The 24,256-nt window shown below is 37.3% G+C and overlaps 3 protein-coding genes across 3 annotated transcripts; 2 read left to right on the top strand and 1 right to left on the bottom strand.

Moving 5' to 3' along the window:
• Positions 1-3,808: 3,808 nt before the first annotated feature.
• Positions 3,809-11,225, top strand: LOC129954152 (zinc finger FYVE domain-containing protein 26 homolog). The gene is made up of 6 exons (XM_056067870.1): positions 3,809-4,137; positions 4,208-5,905; positions 5,975-8,926; positions 8,989-10,320; positions 10,388-10,509; positions 10,581-11,225. Exons 1-6 carry the CDS (start codon positions 4,072-4,074, stop codon positions 11,005-11,007), a joined length of 6,597 nt encoding a protein of 2,198 aa, XP_055923845.1. The 5' UTR covers positions 3,809-4,071; the 3' UTR covers positions 11,008-11,225.
• A 7,998-nt stretch (positions 11,226-19,223) lies between these two features.
• LOC129939895 (probable tRNA (uracil-O(2)-)-methyltransferase) lies at positions 19,224-21,240 on the top strand. Its single transcript, XM_056048080.1, has 3 exons — positions 19,224-19,669; positions 19,729-20,015; positions 20,071-21,240. The coding sequence occupies exons 1-3, from the start codon at positions 19,336-19,338 to the stop codon at positions 21,121-21,123; spliced, it is 1,674 nt and encodes a 557-aa protein (XP_055904055.1). The 5' UTR covers positions 19,224-19,335; the 3' UTR covers positions 21,124-21,240.
• Positions 21,241-21,442: 202 nt separating this feature from the next.
• LOC129939896 (RNA-binding protein with serine-rich domain 1) lies at positions 21,443-22,835 on the bottom strand. The gene is made up of 3 exons (XM_056048081.1): positions 22,700-22,835; positions 22,511-22,636; positions 21,443-22,333 (listed from the first exon to the last, which is right to left on the bottom strand). Coding segments are annotated over exons 1-3 (909 nt in total). The 5' UTR covers positions 22,702-22,835; the 3' UTR covers positions 21,443-21,552.
• Positions 22,836-24,256: the final 1,421 nt, after the last annotated feature.

The following is a 24,256-nucleotide window of genomic DNA, read 5'->3' as shown; positions in this document are numbered from 1 at the left end:
GCAACTAATGATCGAACTATTTGGTTTCAAAAAAGTTGCATGTGAGCGCCTAGCCTTAGTTCGACTTCATTTACAGATTCTATCAATTTTGTTTAAAAAAAGTACGATAATTATTGCTCTTCACGATAGTACTTTTAACCCTAGAAAGAAAATCTACGTCTGCGGGACGTATGGCGCGGGGAAAAATTGTTATATCTTTTCAATTATAAGGCGTATTACATTAGTTTTTTATATTTGCTCAGGTCTAGGTCAGAGCTTGCATGGTGCATTTTAAAATTCACGCTGAAGATGCATTAGGGCCAGTAATGACTATGTTATACGTCTGGGAGACGTATGATTATCTTTTATGAAACTTTTGTGCACTAAACAAAAGTATATGGTGAAAAGCTTTTTTTCTCAAAAATTACTAAAACTATTTTTTATAGTTAGCTTACCCCTCAATGAACTAATTTACCAAATTTTAAGACTCAAAGTCAACTCAAAGGTTTCTTTAAAAAATAAAGAATTTTGTTTGTTCTGTTTTCAAAGGTTGTTCAGATTTTTTATAAATTTTGCTAAAATTTTACTTCTTTTGTACTTAATTATTGATTCATTTTACTTCAAATAACCCAAATAAAATGAATTGAAAAACAAAATAATGATGAAAAATCAATTGTCATCTTTAAACGCGCTTATTAAGTGCCATACGTCTCTGAGACGTATGATTATCTTTCACGCACTAAAAAATATGGTTATCTTTCTAGGGTTAACAATGTCAACTGTCAGTTTCACATTCTATTGGGTACTTCATCCATTTCATTATTGTGAAACACTAATAACTGATGGGCTGGGCTGGATAGCATACCTGCCGAATTCCTCAAAGCGGACACTGACTTGGCTGCGGGTATCTTGTTGCCACTCGTTAAGTCTATTTGGGAAAATGAAACCTTTCCCAGGGAAGGGAAGGACGGCGTAATCGTCAATCTACCAAAAAAAGGTGATCTTAAGAACTGCAATAACTGGCGTGGAATCACCATTCTGTCCGTATTTCCAAACTTAATGGCAACCATCATTCTCGAGAGGATAAAATCTAAGATCGAGTCTACGCTCAAGAGGTATCAAGCGGGATTTCGCAGTGGTCGATCATGTATCGACTACATCAACTCCTTGCGAATTATTCTTGAACAATCGTCGGAGTATCAATTGCCGCTTAACCTTATGTTCGTCGATTTTAAAAAGGCCTTCGATCGCGTTAGTCGTGATGTTATCTGGAGATCAATTGTTGCTAGAGGTATTCCTAATAAAATTGTTGCTAGAGTCTTACAACAACGCAAGGTGTTCGTTTTGCACAATGGACAGCTTTCCGATGCATTTGAAGTGCGACAGGGAGTAAGACAGGGTGATGTATTGTCACCGATTCTGTTCTTGCTTGGTATTGATGATCTTATGACTGCTACGGTGGCTGAACACGAGAGACTGGGTATCCAATGGCGCCTGAAGGAAACATTAAGCCATTTGGACTATGCTGACGACATATGCTTAATGGCAAACAGAAATGGAGACCTCAGCCAAATGTGCCACTCTCTTCAACAAAATGCGGATGTGGCTGGCTTTATGCCAGTAAGACTAAGTAAATTCACACCAGCCGAAACATGTTATTGTGAGGCAGTAGAAAAGGTCACCCAGTTGAACTATCCGGGAAGCTATTTGGCACTCAATGGTGGAACGGACCGTAGTGCATTCGGAATGCTTTCTAAAGTGTGGAACTCCAGGAAAATAGCGCCCCGTACCAAGTTAAAGTTGTTTAAATCTAAAGTAAAATCCATGCGGCTATATGCCTGAGAAACGTGGAAGTGCTCTGCTGGCATCTCGAGAAGGTTGCAAATTTTTGTCAACCGCTGTCTACGTTACATCCTGAACTTCCGGCGGCCACAAACCAAATCTAACAATAAACTGTGGTTCAGGACTAGTCAAACAAAAATGGATGTTGACATCGCGCAGAACAAATGGTGCTGGATTGGATATACATTGAGGAAACCGGACGACAACATAGCAAAGCAGTGCTTTCAATGGAATCCTCAAGGTAGAAAGTGGCCTGGAAGACTAAGAGAAACATGAAGATAATCTGTCATGAAGGAAGCTCCGTCCCAAAACTTGAAGACGTGGTCCCAGCTGAGGTATAGTGCTAGGAATAGAGAGAGATGGAAGGAACTGGTTGCCACCCTATGCCCCAGGAGTTAAAGTGCTGCTACTAGCAGCTGGAAACGAAGAAAGAAGCAGAATAATACCTCGACCAGACTGGCTGTGTTTTTTTCTCTTAATTAAGCTCAAAGTATTTTTTTCAGAATAAACTGCTTTTATTTCATCACTTAGAACTATTTTACGAATATTTTATTTTTAGTAATGAAATATTTTCATTTGTATTGGCTGTTCTTCAACTAAGAAAACATTTGAATCGACTAAACTTAGAATAAGTATACTTTTATCAATAGGATGTGTAAAATCTAAACGGTTATGGTTGAGTTTTCGGTCATTATAATTAAGACAATAAAGTTCGAAAAAGACAATATGTTATATGGTTCCTCGACGTTGGAGAGGGAAAAGAAAAGCTTATTTAAACTGAATGTTTATAAATAAACGCAGTTAGTTTTAGGTGCCTTTGTTTAAAGTTTTAAAGGTTGAATTACGTCTTTTTTAAGGTTGCATAGATGTTTAAAATTAGATATAAATTCTAAATGACACTGTTTTTGTTTTGTATATTTGTCTGCCCTTATTTGTTTTTTCAATTAAACATAAAAAACAGTAGTTATGTTGGTTTCAAAAATATAGATACCAAAAATCGTTGGTTTAACAATAACAATTTGTACAACTAATTGTTTGGAGAAAGGCTCATTTTTTTTTAAATGTTTAACTTTAAAAACGAGGAAAGAGCAACTCTTTGTAACTTTGTAGTCAGACAACATCCAGAAGTTATATAGAGAAATTAACTTGTAAAGACAGTGACAATATTACGTATTTTTATTTACTCTTATTTCATTCATGTCATTCACTTTTAGAAATAATTAACTTAAAAAACCGGGAAAGAGCAACTCTTTGTTACTTTGTAAGCAGACAACAGCCAGAAGTAAAGACAGTGACAACATTACGTATTTTTATTTACCCTTATTTCATTCATGTCAGTTGCATTTGTTGGCAGTTTCTAAACTGAGGAACACCAGTTGTTCAGAAATTTGTTTTATTAAGGTATTTTACTGATATATAAGGTCACCTTTTTTGAAACACATTTTTTTTTGTTCAAGACGTTTCGTCATTGTCTATGAATACCTTCGGTTAAAAACGAAAAAGATCTATATTTGCATTAATTATATGACTCAACTTTACATTATCGCAGCACGACTCGCGTTTTTTTTATTTAATAGATATTTGCAAATATATAATAACTATAGCAATTTTCGATCTAGCAAACATGTAGGTATGCCCCTTACATACCAAGCTGTTATCAATTAAAAAACAAAACTTGTTTTAGGCTCAAAAAATGAAATAAAAAATAAGAAGGAAATTCGTGCTGCGGTAATGGAAATTCGCCTAATTAATATTTACAATAAAAACAATTACTTACAATAAATATTTAACAAGTTATTTTTACACAATCATTGTTTCTGAGAAACACCTTTTTCTGATAACTATAACCGGCCCCTAGGTTTTCCGTTCTTAAGAATTTCGTCAATCAAATCAAACAGTTCCCACATTGCACCTGATAAAACAAAAAAGCCGCTGTAAACATCACAGCTGATTACAATATTACGGTTATCAGCTGCCATCAAAGTCAATACAAAAAATAACAAATTTCACAACATTTCTTCTCTATGAGTCTTCTTTGTTTTATTTTTACAAAAGTTTTTGATTTCTCATCTCCTTTACCTAATTTCTACGTTCTTCATTTCAATTCTTCTCACACATGATACAATGCACAATACTCTGTCATCTTCTTATCAGTTATATTAGCAGTTTGTAAAGTGGTAGTGTAAAAATATCTCAAAAACTATTTCCAAGGCGAAAAGCAATTTCCCACGAAATGTAACAAGTGGAAAAATGGAAAATACACCAAATGAATTTTATCTAAGTATTCTCGAGAGAGATACGGCTTTGTTATTCGAGGTAAATGTTTATTTGATCTCACGCTGACGCGATGAAAGGGCCAGCAGCATTTAACCCTCTTCTTCTTTAGAATTTTATTAGCGAATTCGTGAGCTATAATCAAAACCTTGATCTGCTGACATCTTTAGCAAAATGTCTTCTACAAAAACCATTCGTCTGCATGAAGCTGCTGGACAACGCATCAAGAGACAATCCTGGTTGCTTGGACCTCGTCAACCGGATAAAACGCCTGGCATTACAAATCTACTTTGAATCCAGCCAAGATGAGGATGACGTATTAAAGTTTATAAATTTTCTCGTAAATCTCGAACTCCCTGAGCCTATTCTCAAAAAAAAATCAGATAAGATTAATGAAATTGGTCGTAAGGCCGGTGATCATTTTTATATGGCTCTGCTGGCCAATACAAACTTGGATTTTCTTCTATATCCTGCCTTTTCCAAGCAATCCATTGACTATTTTTCCAAAGAAGTGATACTCTCGGAAGCCCTTAAGAACAATGTACACTTTGTTAAACTGGCCATCCAAAGACAAAAGAATTTCGCTGATATCACTACTGATAGTTACATGCGAAACGCACTGATCTTAGCCAAAGTAGCAAATGAATTCAATTCTATGAACCAACCAATTGATGAAGTGGGCAATCTTAAGAAAATGCTTGAGCTCTACGATTGCCAAAGTGCATCTGAGGTTCAGAATATTTTCTTCAATGATTTTCGCCGATTGGGGAACAATATTGACTTCCTGCGTAAATACAATTCCTCTGTAATCGCGATAGGAACTTTAATCGAAACAAATGGCATCCTTCCATTTATCTATGACCATAAGAACATCATCCTCATAGGTTATGATGAGATCCGTCAGGTAATCGAGAGCAACCACACATTCGAGAACCAATCGACTGTGTTGGCCAGCATGAGGGATTCCGAATTGGAAACCCTCACCTATTTCTTTGTTTTGGCCGGTGTCTACGACATCATCATCAATCGTAGCAAGGTCTTCGAAAAGTTCTATGAATTCGCTCAGGAAAAGATAAGCCGATTGAAGATTATCATAAGACAGATTCGAAACATTGATGTTTTGTGTAATTTAATGGAAGACATTTTTCAACTGGTGTTTTTGCGCTGGGAGCATTTAGATTCCACAACAGCTAGCCGCCACTTCGATAAAAAGAAGTCCACCTCTAGCACAGATGCTGCAGAAACTCGCCCTGAGACAGGTCTATCTGCAGGTGGACGTCACGGGTTTATTTGCCAAGGAGCTGCACTAAAGTTTATCTTTAGTTTCCTCAAACATTTCATCACTCAGAAACTACACAGCGAAGAATATAAAATCTGCTCGGAGAGAATAAAATTACGGTTCACTCGAGTAATGGATTGTATAAATGATGGGCTATGGAAATATTCGGTGCTGGAGAAGATCTGTGACACAGAGGTAGAGAGCTTCCAAATGGAAGCGGAAGATTTGTTACAACTAGTTCAGCTACACAGGGAAAATATTGAAAAAACCAGCAGTGAGGATGAAAGTAAGGAAAGAATCAACTATGCCAGTTTGTCGAGAAGGAAAGCAAAGAAACGGAGAAGAGCCACGTTTGGGGGAGGTGAACAGCAGCGAATCGGTGTTGGAATCGCAAGGAAGCCGGGCGGTGTTATTTTGACAGATATATCGAATCGAAAGAGTATAATACCAAATATGTTGACCACACCAGAGAATCTCGCCATCATGGCTCTCGCGATGAAGAACTTCAACGATGTTAAGTACATCATTCAGGTAAGGCAATAACTTATTTCATATTCTTTCTTATAACCAATATATCTTTTTTCTACATAAATAAACAAGACCTTCAACTTGCATAACACTGAACTCAATCGAGAACTAAAATACGTCGAGAACCAGCAGCAAACCACCCGAAAACTAGAATTGATCTACGAAAGTTATTTGCAACAAGCCCTACATACTAAAGATCCTCAAGCAACAGTTGAAAGAATTAAAAAAGCAGCTGCCAAGGGTTTTGAGGCTTCGAAAATAATCAGCATTGTTGATAATTTCGCCAATGCCAATACATTCGAGAACAGTGATGAGGTTCAAGCGTTTCTCGAAAAATATTCTCATAGCTATCCATTTCTGCAGAATTATCAGGGACCGAATGTTCGAGCGGTTGTTGCCGCTGATTTGATCTTAAATTTGAATATAAATTACGATATTATAGCAAATATAGTTCCGGTGATAAGAAGGATGTGCAAATTGCCAAAGATATCGTCCTCGTTGTCGGTGAATTCAGGATTACCCAGTGAAATGGGTTGTTTGAATTTTTTAGACAATGTCTGCGAGTGTATGAGGCTGATAAAGTCACACAATCGGTCAGATATTGGGCTCAAAGATCTACTCTGCAACAGTTTCTATTCCTTAAAGCCCAAAAAACTCTCCATCGAGCTTAATCGTGAGAAGATATTCAAGGATACATTCTCAAAAACTGAAGGTGATTTGCAGCGCATAGACGACCTCAAAATGCTGGCCAACGATTTCGCCGAACTCAAAACAAAGTCCAATTACTTCGTCCGATTTCTTTCTTACATCGGGCATCTTGCAAAATTCGTTCAAATAAGAGACAAGCAGGCTGAATTCTTTACCTCAGCTTTGCTTCGATTCGATGCTAGCGATATAATCGGTGAATTGATTTTCGAAGAGAACATGACACCACTGGAAATCGAATCACATGTTGTGGCTTTGAATTTAAATCTTATCCATGTGATTGCTCTAAATATTTGCCCCGAGGTTTGTGGCAAGGAGCGTAATCAGTTGCGGTACAATCGAACAACCGAAGAAAAATTTCAGTCGATCTTTAATTATATATCAAATCAGAACGCTTTGTTGGGTTATGTTTTACAGAAAATTAGGGGTCCTGCTGAGACTCAGACAAACTGCATGATGAATGATGAATTTTTACAGAGATTCATTGAATTCGAAAGTGTTAATTGTCTATCAAAGATATACGAAGGGAATCCGGTACTAGCTGGGCTTCTCTCACACACCATCGACAAAGTACGTATGAGCAAGTTGGATAAGAAAATCGAAATGTACGATATTTTACAAAATTGTCAAGAACAAGTTCGTGATAGAGAGACACATCTCATTGAAAAGGACAAAGTTATCATGGATCTTATAGCCACTGACACCAAATACGTTTATCTAGCCGCGGATATTGAGAATATCAACGTTCGATCAAAGTTGATTTTCAAGAATTTTACAAGAGTATCAAGTTCTGGTTTGGCCAAGGATCTAATTGAAAGCACATTATTGCATTGGAATGCCAAAGACATAGACAATGATCTTAGAACAAATTTGGAACGAACTCTCTCAGATATAAGCACTTATTCGGAGGTTTCGTCAGTGCTAGAATTTGAATCTTGGCCACAAGCTTATGATTTTGGTTTAAAGACTCCCAATACTATTCTTCAAAAACTCCTTTCACTAGGACATTTCAAGCTGTGCTATGATTGGTGCTGTGTAGTTCAACTATCGGTTTCGTTTGTTCATCAAATAAAATCCTTTTTTGTAACCTTTCTCGAAATTCTCATTCAGCTAGAAGAAGATTTTGATCGACATATTCTTCAAACAATTGAAACCTTCCCAAAACTAGAAATTTGCCAATTTTACGATTCCAATAAACATAAATTTCGCTCAGTTAATTTGCTCAATTATGTTATAGATTTTCTAAGCCAAAATATTAGGAATATGACAAATTTGCGAAACTACAAAGTTTCTTTGAAGATTTTCGAACAACTTACACCAACGGAACGGGACCAGAATTGGAATCTATTGAGTAAACCTTTGCTGATTGTGGAACAATTGATCATGAATGTTAAATTCAAAGAGCTAGCAAGGATACTAGAAGCAATCAGACCCCTCTTGGAGGATAATCAAACAAACTGCCTTACAGTTGGGGGATTGTGTAAATTTTGTTTTGACAAACGAGGAAATATCTATGATATTTACTCGAAGAAGTCGAATAACTTTACCCTTGGCAGTGAGAGTAGCTCGGCTTTTATATTGCTTAATTTCAATTTATACCAAAAGGATCACGTTATAACGCTAGAGTGCGTGGATTTGCTGTTGAGAATTTATGCAACTAAGGCTCTTGATTACCAAATTCGGGAGATGACAGTCTCTTCAGAGAGGGTTTCTCAGTCGACTGATATGGCCTCGCTAGACTCACTTTGTGGGGCCTTTGTAATGCCCCATAATGCACCCGACAGGGACAAGTGGGTGCAAGATGACGAAGCTGCGCATTGCATGTGCTGCCGGCGTGCAGTGTTTACAATGCTCATGCGACGTCATCATTGTCGGCGTTGCGGCAGAGTCGTTTGCTTTGCTTGTTCCACAAATCGAATGCAAATTCCTGAGCTGTACGAAGATGTTGGTGTGAGAGTCTGCAACGATTGTATAAAACAAACCCAAGAGCTATATGCCAAGATGAATGCAAACAAGTCTTCCGTTTCAACTTCAGTAGACAGAAAATATAAGTTTAGTGATTATGGTGAAGCAGACCCGCGCTGGAAACTGAGTGGAAACATTACCCATGACAAGCTCTTACGTGAGGAATTCTGCTATGAACACGCTCCAAGTGTTGCTTTGTGCCTATCCATTCTTTCTTATCACACCGACAATAGAAAATGTGTAGATCTTTTGCTTTTTCATTGTGGAAAGCTGGAGAAACTTCTTGTTCCAAACCCCGAAGTTGATTATGAGCTTATTGCAAAAATGATGAATTGCTTGGCACTGGCTGCCAAGGTGAGTTCTTGAAATCATTAATTTTCTTATTATTTCCGTAATTTCTTTTCAATACATTTAAGGTTCGAGGTGGTCCTCCTGAAGTCGAGACAATTCGAGAGCATTCGGATATTATTATGTCTGTGGTGCAAAATGGCTGTGAAGCTCTAATCCCTGCAGGACCATTAAATAATCAAAATCTCCGCAAATTAGCCGATTCACTTGTTCAAGTCGAAAAATGGCAACTGGCTCTAGAAATTCATTGGAAATGTGGCTTTCCCACTGCCGGCGTAATGGCCGCTCATGGACTAGCTTGTTTACGAGCCGGTAGCTTCGAAACTGCAAAAGAAAAACTCTCGCATTGCATGACAAAACATTCTTCCGAACAGGAAAATTCTGCCATCATAAAAATAATTTCAAACGATGCAGAATTTGTGGACTTGAATAAGAAAATTGACATTCCTACAATAAAGCGACCAAACAGAAGTCCACCATTGCTACAAGAAGTATTGAAAATAATTGAATCTATTCCATGTTCTAAGCTACAACCAGAGACTCTGGCTAGGGCGTCTATTATTAGGAACTCAAATACATCCCTAGCATCGCTGGTGTCTAAGCGTCGTGAGACCATTCCATTGCATGAAGCCCCCATTAATATTCTCAATACATTGGCAAGTCTCAAGCAATTATCCAAAGGCCAGTATTCTGAAAATGCAAATCTTAACTCGCTTGACAATAAAAGACATATTCTAAGGCAGTCGAGGATTTTTGAAGAAAGTCTTCATTATGTCATAACCTATGGATCACATTCGGACATCGTGGACTTCTTCATAAGACATCAAGAACTATCTACCGCCTTGAAGTATTTTATAATCCAAGGACAAGATGTGGACTTGTTTATTCATCATATATTCCTGGGATTTCTGAGAACTGGATCAATTGGCGAACTTATTCAGTCGATGACTGACATCGATGAGCACTTGGGGGTATGGAAAGAAGCCATACTAGGTACTTGTCGGTTTCTTGAGACAAAGGGCCTATTAAATTGCCTTTATCAATTGCAAATCATCCTTAAAGACCCCGTGCGAGCAAGTATGACATGTGTGAAATTTTACTCTATGAATTGCCAGAATTTCAAACAACTTCATGCGAATTCTATGCATCTAAAAAATGCTCATCGCCATTTGCAGTCTGAATTGGAAATGAGTCAATGGGAGAGGATAAACCTAGATCAACGGAAGCAGCAACCATCGACTGGCTCCAATACGTTGTTGATGCAAATGGATGCGAAAAGCTTGAATGCTCACATCAATACTCTTCTTCGCCAGATGGATGTTGCGAAGTTTTTGGCTCAATGCGAAGACGAACAACCCATGGAAAATGGAATGCTTATTACTGAGTACATTTTGAAGCAGGTACTTAGGAATTCTCCAATTACATTGTGTTAGCCCTTTCGTCTATATCTACTTTTTTTGTTTAAAGATTCGAATTGATACGCACAGCCTTCCGACCCTTTTTGATTCTCCTCAAGCAAAGATTCAAATTTGTATTTTAATTTTACTCAGTGGCAAGAACATAGAAGAAGGATTCGGCTTAGCTTATCGGTATTTATTAACAATATTTGCGTCGCATGTAAGAACAAACAATAATAGTTTTTTTTATTTTATTTTGTTAGCATTATTCAAAACTACAAACTACCAATAATGAAAGTGTTTGGTGCAACAGCCAAGTATCTAGCACGAAATGGTCGCCTTGACGAAACCGAAAAACTACTCAACTGTATTATTGGTAATAATGGTACGACTAATCGTGAAATTGATGAAATTCTTTCGATTGCCATCAATTCGGCTACAAATAATCACCAACCAGAAGTGAAAACAGCATTAGATAACTTGGCTAAGAAAATAAACAGCATGGAACTGAGAATTTCAAGCTATATTTTCATTGGTCAATTGAAAGCGGCCTATTTATTAGCAATACAACACAATCGATTGAATGATATTAGAAAGATATTAAATCAAGCTGAGGCTACCAACCAGGTGCATATTAAAAAGTTATGTGAGAAGAAGTTGAGCATGAGTAATAAGATGGAAGGAAAGTGAGCGAATGGTTTCTATTTTCATTAAATGGTCATAATCTTAGTTAAGTCGATATTTACATTTACGCTTGTTTAATAGCTTTGTTTATTAAAATTTTTGTTTTCTTTTTGAATTTACTTTGAGTGCATGCAACGTATTTTAACGATAAATTTCGTTACATTATACAATATTTAAGGGATATATTAAAATTATATAACAAATAAATATAAAAAAAACTTTAATTTTACACTATTACTTACTTACTTACTTCGCGGTCTTCCTCTACTCCGCTGTCCTGTGGGTGTGGATTCAAAGACTTTCCGGGCCGGAGCATTGGTTTACATGCCCTCTACGTGAATTAGCCATCTTAGTCGTTGGACTTTTACCCTTCTGGCTAAGTCTATATCGCTCTACAGCCCGTACAGCTCATCGTTCCATCTTCTCCTCCACTCCCCTTCGAATGCATACGGGACCGTAGATCACTCAAAGAACTTTTCTCTCGAACCGACCCAAGGTGCTTTCATCCGCTTTTGTCATATTCCATCCTTCTGCACCGTATAGCAGGACAGGGATGATAAGGGTCTTATATAGCGACCCTCGAGAGGACTTTACCACTCAATTGCTTTCTTAGCCCAAGGGAACAGCGGTTAGCAAGAGTTATTCTGCTTTTGATCTCAGCGTTGTTTTCTGCGTTTACAGTGGATCAACAACATCAACAACATCAACAGCATCAACATCATCGACAACATCAACAAACTCAACAACATCAACAACAGCAACAACTACAACATTATTATTAGGAGTTTATTAAATATTACTGAAACAGAAAACATAAATATTGTAGCATATAATATTAAGGGATTAAATAATAAATTGACGAAAGTTGATTTTTTCCAATTTTTACACATAGTTCAAATATTTTTTCTATTTGAAACATTTATAACCGTCGAAAAGGAATAAAACAACATTTAATCCCCTTGAACCATTCCCCAATCTCCCTAAAGTTATCAATTATAAAAAACCTAGATTTATTGTTATTGCTCCTCAAAGTGAAAATAAATCTCTTTCATCAGTGAGCATTTTTGCATTAAGAAAAGCTATAGATGCAATAAGCACTGAATATGAGTAGATCTCACAATTCAGAGACTGTAAAATATTAATCCTTACTAAAAATCAAACTGTCGCAGACAGATTCATTTCCACAAAAAATCTATCTAACCTTTGTCCCGTCACGATCACCTTGCATAACCAACTCAACTCGTCTAAAGGCATAGTTTACGCTCCCTGTCTTATTAACGTTCCCGAGGCAGAAATTATATCGGAAATGAAAATGCAAAAAGTAACGGATGTCTACAAATTTACAAAACAAGTAGATGGAAACCAACGTCCAACAGGCTTGATTCTTTGCACTTTTGACACTTTTCAAACTCCCAATACTGTTGAAATCGGCTGGTACAATGCCAGGGTCACTGATTATATTCCTAATCCCATGCGGTGCCGGAACTGCCAGTTAATTGGGCACACCACCAAAAGATGCAACGGTACCCCCATGTGCCAGATATGTAATCTTCCACCACATGCTAACTAGGAGTGTTCCAGAACTTTGTGCGCAAATTGCTTCGCCTCCCATCCCGCTTCATCCAAAGACTGCCCAAAGTTCATTCAAATAAAAGAAAATTTAAAAATCAAAACTCAGAAAAAGTGCAGTTTAGCAGATGCTAAACGCATCTACAATGACCAGTTTCCCTCCCAACTTAATAAATACAAATCAAGACACATTTGCCAGTTAGGCAAAACAATCTAACCCCACACTTACCTCCTCACCACCAACTAAATCGATATCAACCACATATTTGACAAACAACAAAAAAATACCTGATCTACAAATAGTAACGGATAATCATACAAACAAAAAGACAATTTTCATCCAAAGCAATAATACTGAACAAAATTTACCTTCATCTTCCGAATTTCCACCACCATCACTACCCCCAAAACCTCTTCAAATATCCACACAAGCAATTGCAGCTGGGCTAAAAAAATTAAACAAATAAACACAACTACACTTACTTCTAACGAATACAGTAACAAATAATAACACCAACAAGACAAAAACTCGGATTTAAATACCTCTCAAAACAAGCTTAAATCAATCAAGCTCCTCCCCCTTATCCAAAACAACTCAATCTATTATCGATAACAACCAATACATTGTTCCCACTCCAATGGATGACGATGACAGCCAATAATACACAAACACAAATTTACTTCACAGACAACGGCTTTGCTGCTTTCAAAATCCCTCCCCCCTTTCATTGGCCGCAACCAATAATAGTATGTGTAATAATTGTTATTCGAATATGGTTCTCGCAACCTTCCAGTGGAATATGCAAGGATTTGCAAATAATTACGACGAGCTGAATATTCTAATTAAAGAACACAATCCAGGTATTGTATCTATTCAGGAGACTCATTACGCCTACAATAATACTCCAGCAATAATTCTAAAAGCATTCACGGGTTACTTCTTAAATCTTCCTAGCAACATAACATCAAAACAAGGTATCGTCATAATGATAAGAAAAAATATCCCTCATAGACAAATCTCTCTAAATTCAAACCTCTTGAATAAATTTAAGAAATTATAAATAAATATAAATAAATTTAAATGGTTTTAAAAAAGGAATAGAGTGCTTTCCATTCAAAATTCTGTACCAATCGAGCTTAAGCTTAATGATAAATTGATTTTCTGTTAATTCCTCAATTCCTTCTTATAGCCTCAAAATGTAGAACCTGAATGGAAACATTCGCGTTTTGAACCCGTATTGTTTTTATTTCTTCATTAAGCTTTGTGAAATCTTCTTTTTTCGCTAGCTGTGCGATTGCTCTCTCCAATTTTGTATCGAGAGATTCATCGATGATTATTTTGCTTTTTAGAAGATCACTACTTGAAATTGACATGGTTTTCTGTGATGTATAAGTTGATAGTGTTCTGTTTATAATCAGTGTCTTAGAAGTACGTTCTCTCTCTGGTGATCTTTCGCTTAATTTTCTTTTGTTCTCGGTCATGTGACAACCAAGACCAATTTTTATTTTGATCTAAAGCTTATAAGGTTACCTATTATCTTATCACTTTTTTGAAATATTGAAAAAAAACTTAGAATTTGACGACTTTTTAGGTATTTTTGTGAGTTTAACTTATTGAAATTAAAAAATTCGCAGGAGCGATATAAAAATTGAACCAACTACTTTTACAACAGTGCTGCCAACCAACGACTGACTTTAAAATGCACATAAAAATTCAATTTCATTTTACTAATCGCTTTCCAATGTTTTACTCAATAAATAAACCCTCAAAAAAAGGTGAGAAGCTCCTGGTTAAATAATACCTTCAATTTAATCACGTAGATTTACGCTCAACAGTAAAGCATTTCAGAGTCCTCCTGTCTCAATTTTTATTGATGATTTTTACTGAGAGTTATAATCGGCCCCTTCCAAATCTCAATCATTCCTGATTTGAGCAGTATCTTTCCTTCAATTACTATACTTGAAGGGGTTTTCCAGACCTATGATAGTCCACGAACAAAACATCACGCCACGAATACTGACCTAAGTATAATAGCTACGTTTTATTACATTGGTTCACTTGTTGTCCTCAATTCGAATCACATCTTTAATTTTTTTCTATCACAGCACTTTTTTTTAAATACTTACTTACTTACTTACTTACTTAAGGTGGCGCTACACACCGGGGCGGACCTGGGCCTCAACCAACAAGCGTCTCCAGCCAGCTCGGTCCCTAGCTAGCTGTCTCCAGTTTCGCACGCCAAGTTGGTTGAGGTCCTCTCCCACCTGCGTGCGCCACCTGAGTCGCGGTCTTCCTCTACTGCGCCGTCCCTCGGGATTGGATTCGAAGACCTTCCGGGCTGGAGCGTTGATGTCCATCCGCTCTACATGACCTAGCCATCTAAGCCGTTGGACTTTGGACGAAGAATTTTTCTCTCGAAGCATCCTAAGACGCTCTCATCTTTCTTTGAAAGGGTCCAGGCCTCAGCGCCATAAATGAGAACCGGGGTGATGAGTGTCTTATAGATGGTGATTTTACATGCTCGAGAGAGGACTTTACTTCTCAATTGCCTTCTAAGTCCAAAGAAGCAGCGATTTGCAAGAGTTATTCTTCGTTTGATTTCAGCGCTGGTGTCGTTGTCTGCATTAATAGCGGTGCCTAGGTAGACAAAGTCCTTAACTACCTCAAAGTTATAGCTGTCCATGGTGACGTTTTGTCCAAGACGTCGTCCTTCAGTGTCCTTTTTTGATGACAGCATATACTTGGTCTTGCCCTCATTGACCACTAAACCCATCTTCTTCGCTTCCGTCGCAATGCTCAAAAACGCTCCACTGACATCACGCTTTGATCTTCCGATTATGTCAATATCATCTGCGTATCCGAGTAATTGGATGGATCTTTGGAAGATTGTGCCTCTAGTGTTGACGGTTGAGTTTTGCACAATTCTTTCCAGAACGATGTTGAAGAAGTCGCATGGCAGTGCATCGCCTTGTCTAAAACCTTTTTTGACATCAAATGCATCGGTAAGATCTTTTCCGACCTTGATAGAGCAGCGTGCATTCTCCATCGTCATTCTGCACAAACGGATAAGTTTGACAGGGATGCCAAAACTAGACATTGCTCGGTAGAGCTCTTCCCTAAAGATAATAAAGAGATGATGGGTATCGATTTGAAGCTCCTGGGTTTTTTTCAAGATATGCCGTAGTGTGAATATTTGGTCAAACTTTCCTAGTCTGAAGCCACACTGATAAGGAGCAATCAGGTTGTTGACGAATGGCTTCAGACGTTCACATAATACGGCAGGGAGGATCTTATACGCAATGTTAAGAAGACTGATACCTCTGTAGTTGGCGCAGTTTTGAGGTTCTCCTTTCTTATGTATCGGGCACACTATGCTGAGATTCCACTGATCGGGCATGCTTTCTTCCGACCATATTTTGCAGATGAGTTGGTGCATGCTCCGTACCAAGTCATCGCCTGCTGCTTTGAATAGTTCGGCAGCGATGCCGTCAGCTCCAGCAGCTTTGTTTGACTTAAGTTTAGATATAGCTATCTTCACTTCGTCAAAGTCGGGTAGGCGGAATTGTTGATCTGCGTCGTCGAGGTTGAGTGGTTCTATCTCCCTTACAGCGGAATTCGGTTCGTCATCGCCGTTATATAATTTGGAGAAGTGATCTTTCCATATTCTCAGCATCGACTGCGGTTCTACTACGATGTTCCCCTGATCGTCTTTACAGGCTTCGGTTCGTGGCTGGTACCCTTGGGAGGTTTTTTTTACCTTTTGGTAAAATTTACGAACCTCATTTCTGTTGTGACATCCCTCTATCTCCTCGATCGCGCGCTTCTCATGCTCTCTTTTTTTCCATCTAAGAAGCCGGTGCTCCTCTCTCCTCTTCTGCTCGTAGGGCTCGCGAGCAGCTCTAGTCCTTTTGTGCAGCGCCGTTTGTTTCGCTGTGCTCTTGCCGGCATTCGTCGTCAAACCAGGGGTTTCGCTGTGGTGGCCGTGTGAAACCTAGCACTTCAGAGGCGGCATCTCTGATGGCTGCAAGGCAATGTTGCCACTGGTTTTCAATGCTTAATTGCAGGAAGCATAGGACTCCTTAAGAGGTTATTAGAGACTCGATCGGAAAAGGACATGGCAGTCTCTTGCGATTGTAGCCGTCTCACGTCGAATCTTCTCACAGTACTTCCTTGTTTTGGCTTGGATCGGGATATCCGTAGCCGTACCTTGGCTACAACGAGGTAGTGGTCCGAGCCAATGTTGGCCTCTCGGAATGTTCGGATATCCTGGATACTGGAGAAGTGTCGTGCGTCGATCGCAATGTGGTCAATCTGGTTGACGGTTGATTTATCAGGAGATTTCCATGTCCCCTTGTGGATATTGAGATGCGTGAACTGCGTACTAGCTACCAGAACGTCTCGCCCCGCAGCGAAATCGACCAGCCTGAATCCGTTCTCGGAGGTAGTGTCGTGCAGGCTGTATCTCCCGATTATCCCACCAAAGATGTCTTCTCTTCCTAGCTTGGCATTAAAATCTCCTAAGACAATTTTAATGTCATAGCCAGGGCACTGCTCATATGTCTTGTCCAAGAGCTCGAAGAATATGTCTTTGGTGTCTTCATCTTTCTCCTCTGTAGGGGCATGCGCGCATATTAGGCTTATGTTGGCGAATTTAGCCTTGATGCGGATTGTCGTGATGCGCTCGCTCACTGGATAAGGAAAGGTGCCTTAGTGGAAACACCTCTCCCCCCCCCTCTCTCGTTTGCTGCCCCCAACAACTTTCCACTGGGGTTGGAACCCAATCTCCAGTTGGAGTACTAGGCACCCGATGTTCACCGCGGGGAGGTGAGAGTAGGAGTTGATAGACAGAGGTGGGTTTTGAGAAAAACCTGTGGACGCTTGTGTCCTCTTAAATGCACATGTCTACCATTTGAACATCAATAAATACACAATTTCAAAAATGAGAGAAACAAACAAAAAAGGGTTCTTAAGGTAAGCACAGCATATCCCTTTACAATAAATTGTATGATGAGTTTGCAAAGTACAAATCAGTTTAAATCATTTTATTTTTTTACTTATAGTGTCTGAAAATTCTCACTAATAATTAGTCTCTATTTGACTCTATATGATGTGTTGAGCAAGCCTTGATTATTTGAAAGTTTTAATTTTTAGTGCTGATTGCGATCCGATTTTAACTATCTACTCAAATTTTAAAAACGCCAGTTTTAAACATTGTTACTTTTTTTAACATAAACCTATTGAAATTTAATATATTTGAATTGTTTAACGACGGATTCGTTCCAAGAACAAAACTTACTTTCAAACCGGTTTTGCCATTTAGCCCAAATAGTTTAACGTTTTTTCACATTTTTGTAATACCGGTGAAATTTTACTAAGTATCTATGAAGATTGGTGGAAAATTTAACGAAATACTATAAATATTTCAACTGAATTTTAAAGACAGGGATTATAGATTTGGAAAGTTATAACCAATTTTAAGCTAACCAATCACCACAGAGCCAAGATCCAAATGGTTTGTTTATCTGGACCGGTACCAAACGGCTCGATATTGTAAAAATATTCTATGGAAATATTGGAAGAATTCTTTAAACCAACCGTAATTTGGAGCTTTATGTTTTCGTTTTTCTCTAAATGAGATGAACTTTGCTGAAATTGAAATTAAAAGAGAAATAGTAGACTTGAAATTTGGACTAAATACATTTACTCTACAACGATTTGGTATTAAAAATACGACAATTTTAAAGACTTTTCATCAAAATATTAATGCATATTTTTGTGTGACGTATCTACAAAACGGGTCCGATAAAGAAATTATTTAAAAACTATACTATTGTTTTGATTCAACAATTCCACACAAGTGGAAGATCGCTTCACCCAACTTGCAGCGCGAAACTATATAGGTGTGTAGACATCTTGTAAGGGTCCGAGCTATATGTAGAAGTTTGTTGGATAAAGTCACACAGGATTTGCTTGCGCAATTAAGAAGTTGTGGAAATATTAAGACCATGTCTTGCTGGAAACAAGTTATCCAATAAAAAAAAACAAAAACTATCACTGTTTTACTTTTAAAATAAAATATGTATCAGGTAAAGAGGAGTTCGTATCGTATTACTTTATTCAATCTAGGCAATCAATAAAATTTGTATGTGTCCATGTACATACATAAATTCGATTTTATGGTATGTGTCCCGGTTCTTTATCTAAAAGTCTGGAGCCGGCCTTGGCGTCAATAAAACACAGCTAATATTGAGAAATATGTAGGTACTTACACAGTTTAACTAAATACACATCTGATAAGTTTAAATACAAAAATGCTTCTTAAGGATATTTTTGAAAATATAGGTACGCCTCTTACTGTCCAAAACTATATTATAAAAATCTCTTAACTGATCACGAAAAAAACTAATTTGTGTACATTTAAGATTTTTCTTAATTAATAATAACAAAATACCTACTTGTATCGCTTAATTTTCTTTTCCGAGTTTAACATTTTAAATTTTCTAACTGTACCGCTTGCGTTATTTGACAGTAAATATTTTTGAAGTAGAAAAATCGAACAGAGCCAATAACCATGATAATATGACGTCATAACTTATTCAGCAATATGAAATTTTGGTTAACTATCTTCTTCATTCACAAATGTCATGAAACAGGTGACAGATCAAACGAACGAAATAAAATAGATTTGTGTATTTTATTGTTGGTTTCTGGACAATTGTGTAAATGATAAGAACTCAGAAAAAAACATTCACTTAAAAAAAGAAATGGAATTAACGAACTTCTGGAAATGCATTTCGATTCTTTTAAAAAACTATCATGCCGTTAATAAGAAAATATTTGCGTGCAAAACAAAGACAACACACAAAATATTTAATGGTATTACCACCTTAAACGTTACCGATTCAAGAGAAGTTTACGAGAAGGCAGTTGAAGACATCGTCAATGGTTCTTCAGAATTGCAGGTGGGTCAGTCAACGGAAAAGGATATTCTAGACACACTAGCGTCATGTGATAAGAGCAATTGCCAGGGATATGTTGTTACTCTCAAGTTTCTCACCAAAAACGATGAAGATAGTATCAAAGCAGTAGGAGTAATAGGTAATTGGTAAAATACCAATGTCGCAATCCCGAATTTGTTCATAAATCGTTTCGTTTAGATTTCTTGAACACCCAATACACATGTACCTTTCAATCAGCTTTAATTGATGATTTTCGAGTTTGTCTTATATCTGGAGAATTTGTGGTCAGCGCATTGACAAATCGACGTCTGGAAGCGGAGGCAAATCGTTGGGTAGATTTTGTGCTTAAACCAAAGCTTTTAAAATGGTCAAATTCAGAAGAGAGGAAAGAGAATGCTTTTGATTCTCTGCACCTTGTCGATGTGGAGAAATACAATAAGCTGTATAAACAATTGAAGACAAAGTACTCTAAGGATCTCATAGACGTATGGTTTGATTCTTATAATTCTTTGCAAATAAATGAACAATATATTTCTCCAGATATGGGAGGAATCTACAGATCCTCTTAAATTTGTCTATGAAGACCTAGCCATAGCCGCTTATCTAATTTGTGTGTGGAAAGAGCATGAATGCGAGCCACAAGCATTTGCGGATCTTGGCTGTGGAAATGGACTTCTTGTCTACATACTCAACCGAGAAGGCTATGAAGGTTGTGGCTACGATGTGAGAAGTCGCAAAATATGGAGTCTCTTTCCGAAAACTACGCTTCTCTATGAAGAAACGATCTGTCCGGATAACTTCAAACTGAAGCCAAATACCGATTGGATAATTGGTAACCACTCTGATGAGTTATCACCTTGGATTCCAGTTCTAACGGCTTTATCCGCACACAAAGTCAAATTTTTCCTACTTCCTTGCTGTCCTTTTGAATTCTCTGGAATGAAATTTCAACGCAGAAATTCAAAACTTAGTGCCTACAATGATTTTCTCAACTATGTAGAAGCTATTTCAAAAGAATGTGGCTTTAAACCATTAAGAGATCGGTTGAAAATTCCAAGTACCAAAAGAATTGCTATAATTGGAATAAACAGAACTTATTTAGAACCAAACCACCAACAAATGTGTTCAAGTATTCTCGAATTTGTGTCTACGGAAATGCAAGAACATACAATGAAGCTTCGAGAGCGAGAGGAAATTGTCAGAAATTGCACACAAATCGAGAGCTCCGTGTTGGATGGGCTAGTGAAGAAGATATTCTATTATCTTCTCGACTCAGCGGAAACAGAAAAACAAACAACTTGGAGAGAAGGTTGCGGGCGATCTATCAAAGAAATAGCTCAATATCTTAGCCGAGAGGATTTGAAGAGTATCAAATCAGAATGCGGAGGCCTTAAGACCTTGTTTAAGAATAAACATGAAGTTTTTGAATTTACCAAAGGTGATGTTATTAAAATACGAAAACCAAAACCACGAAAAGCTTTGATGACGAATGGGAAACAACTGACAATAAAGAAACGAGTGTGTTTCTTTGCAAAAAACCATCCTAATGGATGTCCCCTTTCGGGGTCTGATTGTACATTTGTTCATGATTAATAAATGCGCCCTTGTTTTTTATTTTTGTTTTAGAAAATTTTACATTTTATTTTCATGAATTAAAGTCAACACTATTTATGGAATATAAATAAAAGCAACTTAAGGAATTTATGCCAATCGACATCTTATTATTAAATCCAGTGGAATCGTAATTCTGCTGCAAAACTTCATTCTAGTTTCTGTGGTGTAATGTACATATTATAATAGATTACATCATTATATAAAATACGATGACTTGAATGAACTTGCAATCGAATTATAATAACATGGGATTCTATAATGAGGCCCGATTGCACTTAATAAAATAATAATCCTTGAATGAAGTTAAAAGAAGAAGATTTTGTATTTTATTATTTCTGAGACTTAAATACGTCGTCAAGGATGTAATTTCTTAGTTTTAAAATGTTTGTCCTGTCTCTCTTTATCTTACTAACGAGAACTGTCCGAGCTAACGCTGCGCCTCCTTCTACGAATTGGGCTACGGGAACGACGACGCGGGCTGCGACGTCTTATTGGGGAACGATTTCTATTCCGATTAAAACGGAATGGTGAACGCCAACGTGGTGGAGGTCCTCGACGCATCATCGGTGACATTCGGCGTATGGGAGGTCGTATTTTTTGCTGTAATACCGGTGCCACGGTGATTTCCTGTCCATCGATTTGACCGCCGTCCATTTGTTTCATTGCATTCTCACACTCTTCGGGAGTGGTGAATTCCACATACGCCATTCCTCGTCCAAAAGTTGGATGGAAACGATCGGTTGTGAAATCGACTTGTTTAACTTCCCCAAAACAGCTGAATATCTCTGTTACGTGTTCTTTGGTTACGTTACGAGTTAATCGCCCGATGTGGATACGAACGGGTTTCGGGGTAGGTGAACGTTCACGGCGTTTGCGACGAGGAGATCTAGTACCACTACGAGATCGTGAGCGTACTCGCTCTTTTGAACGAGATTTTGTGCGCTTTTTGTTGCGGTCATCATCGCGAGGACGATCTTTAGCACGAACTGTATCTCTTTCTTTGGATTCTTTGCGGACTGGAGCCTTTGTTGTAGGCGATTTTGATCGAGAAGCACTCTTCCTACGAGCACGACCACGATCTGAACCACTAGACGAACTCGAAGAAGACGAACCAGAGGAGGATGTGTCTGAGGAACTGGAACGCGATCCAGAACCAGAACTGCTGCGTGAAGATGAGCTGTCGGAAGAACTTAATCGAGAAAAATTAATTTATTATACTTAATTTTATTATAAGGGATGGAGTAGATTTATTTTGGTTTGGTTTTGTTGACGTTATGTACGTGATCCTGATTCTAAATCAAGACGTACATTGTGAAATATAATCTTTTAAATTGTAGAATTTGGGGATTACAAAACGTTTACATACCTCGCACTGCTATCACTGCTACTGCTAGCTGACCCACGACGCCTGCGGTCGCGCTCTCGCCCGCGAACAACTGGTTTTTTTTCTTTTTCTTTCTCAGCTTCGGCCGATCCTGACCGGTCTCTTGCCCTACAAAGAAATTGTTTTAATTTATGTATGCATTTTATTTAGAAAATTTAGTATTGAATTTACATTTTAGTAGTTGTTTTATAAATTTTAATTATTAAATAATTGTTTTTTCTTTCAAGAAGCGCGGCGGTTATAACTTGTGAATAAGAAAATGGCCAAGTTTCTCGTGGATACTAAATGTTTGACATTTAAAACTTAGCAAAAGAGAGATAGACATATTTAAACAGAAAAAGAAAAGGAGCGTTTTTGTTATTCAGCAGAAATAAGCGATATTGATTTTTTGTGTAGGGTGTTTCAAAATATATGAAAATAAAAATCCTTCATACAACTTTTTTGCTTAAATTTGACTATTCCGTCAAACAAAATGAAGAAATGGCAAAAGTTTTGAAAACGTGACTGTTTTGGTATGGATTTTTGTAGGTAATCTCTCTCTACAAAAGGCAACAAAAACGTTGGGTGATATAGATTAAAGAGGAAGAAAGAAGTTGAGGAGTATATCTAGCAATTACTAGGAGCTGAAGGGAGATGAAACACATCGATGACTCGTTGGAGTAGTTGATGCCATATTTGTCCAACTAGGGAACACCCACGGACTTTGTAGGCTCTAGGACCGTAAATGCACCTTAAACTTATGTGTATACGTTATTGCCAACTATCTATAAATCCATAATTTATTATCATTTTTGTCTAAATTTAATCTCCTGAAAGCTAAAATGCAATCTTCACTCTAGTACATTTCCCATTTCAACAAATTTTTAAATTCATCCTTGCAGAAATGTTTTTTCATTATTAACATTTGGCAAATCAAACCTTCTCTATTTTGTGTATATTGATTTGGCTACTTAAGTTATATTATTTCCTTTTCCATTCAATTCTACCAGAAATTTAAAGGCTATGAAGGTTGTGACACAGTGCCAAAGATAAATAAATAAAAAAACAAATACGCCAAAATCTTTGCAGCTATAGGATTTTTCGCGGATTTAGAAATTTTTTGTAGAATTTTCCCGATCTCAAGAAAATTGGTTTCTATGTTTTAATAAATAAATACTTCAATTTTTAAATCAATTTTTTGGCTCAACTTTCCATTACCGCAGCACGAATTTCGACTCGCGGTTTTTTTATTCGATAGATATGTGCAAATAAATAATAACTATAGGAATTTTAGAGCGAGGAAACATTTATTTCTATTTTTAATTAATTTTTAAAGTTCACTTTTTTCCAAACAAAACACTCAAAAATGGTTGATTTTGACATTTTTTCTGTGTTTTTTGTTCAGTGTTGCCATACTTGTTTTTTTTCTTGGTAATTTCTTTTATTTTAGTGCTCAAATGGAAAAGTACTTTGCATATACCCAAACTCGCACCCACCCCATACCTAGCTGTTAGTACGCCGCGCCGTGCTATCAATTAAAAAAAAACTTGTTTAGGCTCAAAAAATGCAATACAAAAAAGTAGGGTTAAGTCCGGAAAAGAAAATATTTTTTTTTATGACTTAAAGTTATTTCCTCGCCCTAATATTTAAAACATGTTCTATTGAGACCCCTACCTAACTGTACAAAAAAAAATCAGAAGGAAATTCGTGCTCCGGTAATGGAAAGTCGCCCCAATTTTTTTGAGAGTT

The sequence above is a fragment of the Eupeodes corollae genome, chromosome 1, assembly GCF_945859685.1.
Source record: "Eupeodes corollae chromosome 1, idEupCoro1.1, whole genome shotgun sequence".
Classification (NCBI taxonomy): Eukaryota; Metazoa; Arthropoda; class Insecta; order Diptera; family Syrphidae; genus Eupeodes; species Eupeodes corollae.
The sequence above is the reverse complement of the archived record's forward strand: the minus strand, read 5'-3'. Positions and strand labels throughout refer to the sequence as shown.

What these genes read in the sequence shown, in the direction of transcription:
- LOC129954152 (XM_056067870.1), top strand. Translation starts at nt 4,072, where the DNA reads ATGGAAAATACACCAAATGAATTTTATCTAAGTATTCTCGAGAGAGAT. An exon ending in ATGTTAAGTACATCATTCAG is followed by an intron (nt 5,906 to 5,974) that starts GTAAGGCAATAA and finishes TAAATAAACAAG; the next exon opens with ACCTTCAACTTGCATAACAC. An exon ending in CTGAGTACATTTTGAAGCAG is followed by an intron (nt 10,321 to 10,387) that starts GTACTTAGGAAT and finishes TTTTGTTTAAAG; the next exon opens with ATTCGAATTGATACGCACAG.
- LOC129939895 (XM_056048080.1), top strand. Translation starts at nt 19,336, where the DNA reads ATGGAATTAACGAACTTCTGGAAATGCATTTCGATTCTTTTAAAAAAC. An exon ending in CAAAGCAGTAGGAGTAATAG is followed by an intron (nt 19,670 to 19,728) that starts GTAATTGGTAAA and finishes CGTTTCGTTTAG; the next exon opens with ATTTCTTGAACACCCAATAC. An exon ending in ACTCTAAGGATCTCATAGAC is followed by an intron (nt 20,016 to 20,070) that starts GTATGGTTTGAT and finishes ATATTTCTCCAG; the next exon opens with ATATGGGAGGAATCTACAGA.
- LOC129939896 (XM_056048081.1), bottom strand. An exon ending in AGCAGTGATAGCAGTGCGAG is followed by an intron (nt 22,334 to 22,510) that starts GTATGTAAACGT and finishes TTCTCGATTAAG; the next exon opens with TTCTTCCGACAGCTCATCTT.